Source organism: Penaeus chinensis, chromosome 40 (genome assembly GCF_019202785.1).
Source record: "Penaeus chinensis breed Huanghai No. 1 chromosome 40, ASM1920278v2, whole genome shotgun sequence".
In the NCBI taxonomy this organism is placed as follows: domain Eukaryota; kingdom Metazoa; phylum Arthropoda; class Malacostraca; order Decapoda; family Penaeidae; genus Penaeus; species Penaeus chinensis.
Window position 1 is genome coordinate 5,166,976 of NC_061858.1, and position 5,000 is coordinate 5,171,975.

The 5,000-nt window shown below is 38.4% G+C and overlaps 1 protein-coding gene across 1 annotated transcript in view; it reads right to left on the minus strand.

The window, feature by feature from the left end:
* The window catches only part of LOC125046990 (mucin-4-like), a 44,868-nt gene that overhangs the window by 16,326 nt on the left and 23,542 nt on the right, over nt 1–5,000 (minus strand). Inside the window, exons 2-6 of the mRNA XM_047644999.1 lie at nt 4,779–5,000; nt 3,968–4,546; nt 3,093–3,225; nt 1,687–1,775; nt 743–853 (exon numbers count right to left, since the gene is read on the minus strand). The exon at nt 4,779–5,000 is cut by the window's right edge and continues 1,926 nt beyond it. Of these exons, the coding sequence (XP_047500955.1) occupies nt 743–853; nt 1,687–1,775; nt 3,093–3,225; nt 3,968–4,546; nt 4,779–5,000 (1,134 nt within the window). The remainder of the gene's footprint in view (nt 1–742; nt 854–1,686; nt 1,776–3,092; nt 3,226–3,967; nt 4,547–4,778) is intronic.

A 5,000-nucleotide genomic window follows, 5' to 3' on the forward strand; every position in this document is an offset into this window, starting at 1 on the left:
GAGTGTGAGTAACATAGTTTTCGGTTCAAAGAAACTGAGTGAATGTTTGAGTGACTGGGTGTAAGTTATATAGGTTCTGGTTCAGAGAAACTTTGTTATCACACACAACGTGTTGTATCAAGGGTGAGTGAGAGAGTGACTATGTGAGTAACTGAGTTAAGAGAGTGAGTGAATAAGTGAATGAGTGACTGAGTAAATAGCTGTGTAATTGGAGGGGGGGGGGGTATAGTGAGTAAATGTGAGAGTGTTTGAGTGAGTGAGTGTTTGATTGATTACGAGTGTTTGAGTGAGTAAGTGTGCGTTTGAACGAGTGAGTGTTCGTGTGAATGAGTATTTGAAGGAGTAAGTGAGTGTTTGAGTAAGTGAATGGGTGTGAGTGTGAGCTTGTGTTGAAATAAACTTTATAATAAAGATGGAGTATGAGGACTGAATAAAAGATTACACATTATAATGAATAAGCATTTGCAGGGGAATGACACGTATACGACATAAAGCAATATGGCTAATATGTAAGAATTTAACTATAATCTGATTATAAACCTCTCCAAGATAACTCTCTTTTTTAAATCTTATCACCAATCACCCAAAATAAAAAAAAGATACATCAATAAAAAAAACTGAAAAATATGAAAGATAAAAACCAAGCACATTAACAAAATAACATCAACATAACAAGACACAAAAAGGAGAGATCCTTTCAAAAATTCAAACATTCAAAACAACAGAATAACGGCCATCTCACCTTCAACGGAACGCCAAAGTTAATGGAATTCGAACGGTCGGGATTTCTAGAATCTGGAGATGTATTTTCTAGAAGTTTCTCTCCCACTTTCTTGTACGGTAATACTAGGACCTTCAAAGATTGATATAGGATTTAGTAATGATGGTAATGATAGTTATAAGGTTGATAAGGATGATGCTGATAGTAATAATGGTTATGATGAGGATAATACCAATAGATAATGATCATGATAATAGTGATAATAATGACGATGACTGATGATGATAATAAAAATAATAATAATAATAGCAATAATAATAATAATGATAATAATGGCAATGATAATAATAACAATACTAATAACAACAATACCATAACAGTAACAATAACAATAATAATAGTAATGATGATAGCAATAATGACAATGATACTGCTAATATTACTATTACTGCTGCTACTACTAATGATGATAATAATGATAATGATAACAACAATGATAATAATGATTACAGTAATAACAATTGCGATAATTATATTATTTAATGATGATGATGATAATTAATAATGATAATGATGATGACGATCAAAATAACTATGATGAAGTCGATACTAATGATAACAATAACAAAATAATAATAAAGATAATAATAATAATAATAACAACAATAATAATAATAATAACAAAACAACAACAACAACACCAACACCAACAATAGTAATAATAAAAACAATAATAATGATAACAACAAAAATAACAATAACAGTCAAAATTATATCATCTTCATTTTACCGTACCCTCTCCACCAAAACTACCTTCAAATCCACTAACAAAAATCCCACAACCAAGAAGCAACACCTCCACCTCCATTCCATCTCCCTCCTCCGCGCCTTCAAAGAGACATTCAAGAACAGCAACACATAAGGTGCAAGGACATCACACTCCCTCCCGCGGCGTCCCAACCCACCTCGACTTTCCCTTCAGTGGCGTCAGGGTGAGAGATGATTGTTGTGGTGGTGGTCGTTGACGTTGAGGGTGCGTTGTCCTCTATCGGTGCTGTGGGAAGGGAAAATGAAGTCAGTGGTTTTAGACACTTTAGGTACACTTGATTGTAATGGTGTCGGAGGTACGTGACTATGTAGGCCTACTTCAGGGTACTCGTACAATAGGTAGTTAGATACATGTTTAGATTCAATCTATTCCGATTGATCTGGAAGAGGTATGTTTAGATGCGACAGATTACAATGGATACTGTCAGAGTTGTGTTTAGGTACAACAGATAATGGAATAGATATATTCAGACAAAATCGATTATAGTAGATAGTGATATTTAGATTTATGATTATAGTAGATAGTGCCAGATATATAATTAGGCAAAATCGATTACAATGTATGGCGTTTTCCACGTATTTAGACACAGTAGATTGTCATAGATAATGGCAGAATTAGAAAATCACTGTAGACAGACAGACAGAAGTTGACAGGAGATGCAGAAATAGAATATTAGAAGGAACTGAGTTGGAATAATAACCAGAGACATTAAAAGAAAATCTCCTTAGATAGAGAAAGGAACAGAGGAAGAAATGACAGAAAATACAGAGATAAAAAGTCGCATGAGATAAGGACAGATTTTTTAAAATACAGACTGGGACAAAAAATGGAGCTAGAGGAACCACAAGCAGACAGAGTTACAGATGGATACCCGCAGAAAACGAGGGATATAACAGTAAATAAACCCTTGGTGAACAGAGAGCAAAACGTTAATAGAATATACATATCGAAGGTCCATTTTGGCCAGTCTGATTTTCTTTTGACATAGAGTATGGAAATATCAATCTACACACTATTATGGAAGTTCTTGATATCTAGATATTGATGTATATAATACATATTTATTTTGATCCTTACAAAAATATATATAAATATAGGTACTTAACATCAAGTACGAAATCATAAAAAAAGAAAATACTCAAAAACAGTTTTAAAAACTGATTAAAAGATAAACACTGCCCAAAACTACTGAACTGATGCAACAATTCTACTCAATAACAAAAACAGTGCGAGGTAGACAGAAAGAAAGACACAGAGAAAGAGAGAGAGAGAGAGAGAGAGAGAGAGAGAGAGAGAGAGAGAGAGAGAGAGAGAGAGAGAGAGAGAGAGAGAGAGAGAGAGAGAGAGAGAGAAAGAGAGAGAGAAACAGACAGACAGTGACAGAGACAGAAACAGGCACAGAGACAGAAAGAGAAACAGAAACAGACACTGAGACAGGGAGAGACAGGATGAGGCAGAGAGACGGAGGTAGAGAAAGAAACAGAGACGGAGAAAGACACAGAGACAGAGACAGAAAGAGAGAGACAAGTTAATTTCTCTCACCTCGACTCTGGTCTTCAGTCAAACTCTCAGGCGAAGGGAAGGAGTCCAGCGGCTCGGGACTCGGCGTGGGCGTGGAGGAGGAGCTGTCAGTCGAGCCTCTGAAGGGGTCACTTGTTCTCATCAAGGTCCTTGGCTGGAATAAAAATTGGATGTAAATGTAGAATAGGTATGAATGTCAATTAATAAATGTACCCAAAAATTGGCATATATCGAGTGAGTGAGTGAGTGAGTGAGAGAGTGAGTGAGTGAGAGAATGAGTGAGTGAGTAAGTGAGTGAGTGAGAGAGTGAGTGAGTGAGTGAGTGAGTGAGTGAGAGAGTGAGTGAGTGAGTGAGTGAGTGAGTGAGTGAGTGAGTGAGTGAGTGAGTGAGTGAGTGAGTGATGAGTGAGTGAGTGAGTGAGTGAGTGAGTGAGTGAGTGAGTGAGTGAGTGATTGAGTGAGAGTGAGTGAGTGAGTGAGAGAATTACTTGGACGATTCTACTCAGTGGGACGTGTGGTTGTTTCTTTCGTTCTGGATATTAGCTAGAGTGAGTGTTTCGAATCCTTCTAACAGAGGGTTATTGCGTCTCTATACAGAACGCGTCACTGCATTATTCTGTTCTACACATGGATCATCCTATTCAGCTTGATTGTTGAGAGTGTTAATTACTATCATCTGATAATATTACGAGTATTTCTATTATGGTAAAAGTATTTTTGTTGTTATGATTGGTAAAACCGATTTTGTGATATTAATAAATGGATTTATTGTTGTCATTACCGTAACATAATTAATTTATAACGTATTTCTAGATTCTTATTTCATTGTCCGATTTTTCAACTTCTGTTCTCTATGATATTTCGTTTTTAACTTCCGTTTTACAAGTTTTCCTCACCTGATGGTCGCTGTTGGTCGTCGACGGCCCTCGACTCGAAGGAACGATGTGTCTCTGGACGTCGTTGGCGAGGAGGTTCGACACTCCCTGATAGTTCGAGCTCGGTCCCCCTGGTCCTTCTCTCGCTGACTGGAAGGATGAGGGGAAGGGCGTGGGTACTCTGGTCGAGGATCCGCTGAAGGACGGCTGGGCGGCGTTGGAAATGGACCTCACTGGCACGAATTTGTCTTCGGGAGTTGAGGAGAGCTGGTGGTTCGAGAGCAAGGCGGTAAAAGGGTCGTTCGTGCCTGGCTGAGAGGAGGAGGTACTCGGAGACACGAAATTCTGCCGCGTGAACTGCTGGTGCGAAAAGGATGTGGCTGCTGAGTGAGGGGTGTTGACTGGACTGTTGACTGATGGTCTTATAGAAATTTGATAAGTCTGAGTCCTTGCTGGGGAGTTTGTTGATGGGAGTCTCTTGAATGATGGAGTGGAGGCTGATCTACTGATCGTAGAGAGTTGAGGAGATAGACCTGTGCGTGACGTTTGAACTTGCGATTCTTGGAATGTTCCCAGAGTGGAGATTCCGTTTGAAGATGGCTGTAAAAGTATTATCGTGTTAAAAAAAACATACAATTATTGACATAGAGGATTTAATGGGGAAATGTAATGATAGACCATACTCTTGTTTAACATCTGTAAATATGACTCTGCAGTATTTGATAAGATAGATATTACAACCATGTCTGTGATTCAATTATTTGTTACGACGATTGATAGCATACTTTACAACAAAAACCATTCTTGTCAACAAAACTTTTAACCACCTCACCGTAACATCAGTGACGATCTTCGCCCCAAATGGATTTGAGTTCTTGAAAACCTCGTTAAAGAAGTCGTCAGAATTCTCATACGGGAAGAAGCCAAGCGGAGTGGAGCCCGAAGGTCCCAGGTCCTCTGCGCTGAATGCTGGCAGGGGATCGAATGTGCTGGTTGAAGGGGGAACCTTATTTTCTCTCTTCTCCACGTGCGAGTCCTCCAGAAAATTGCCTTG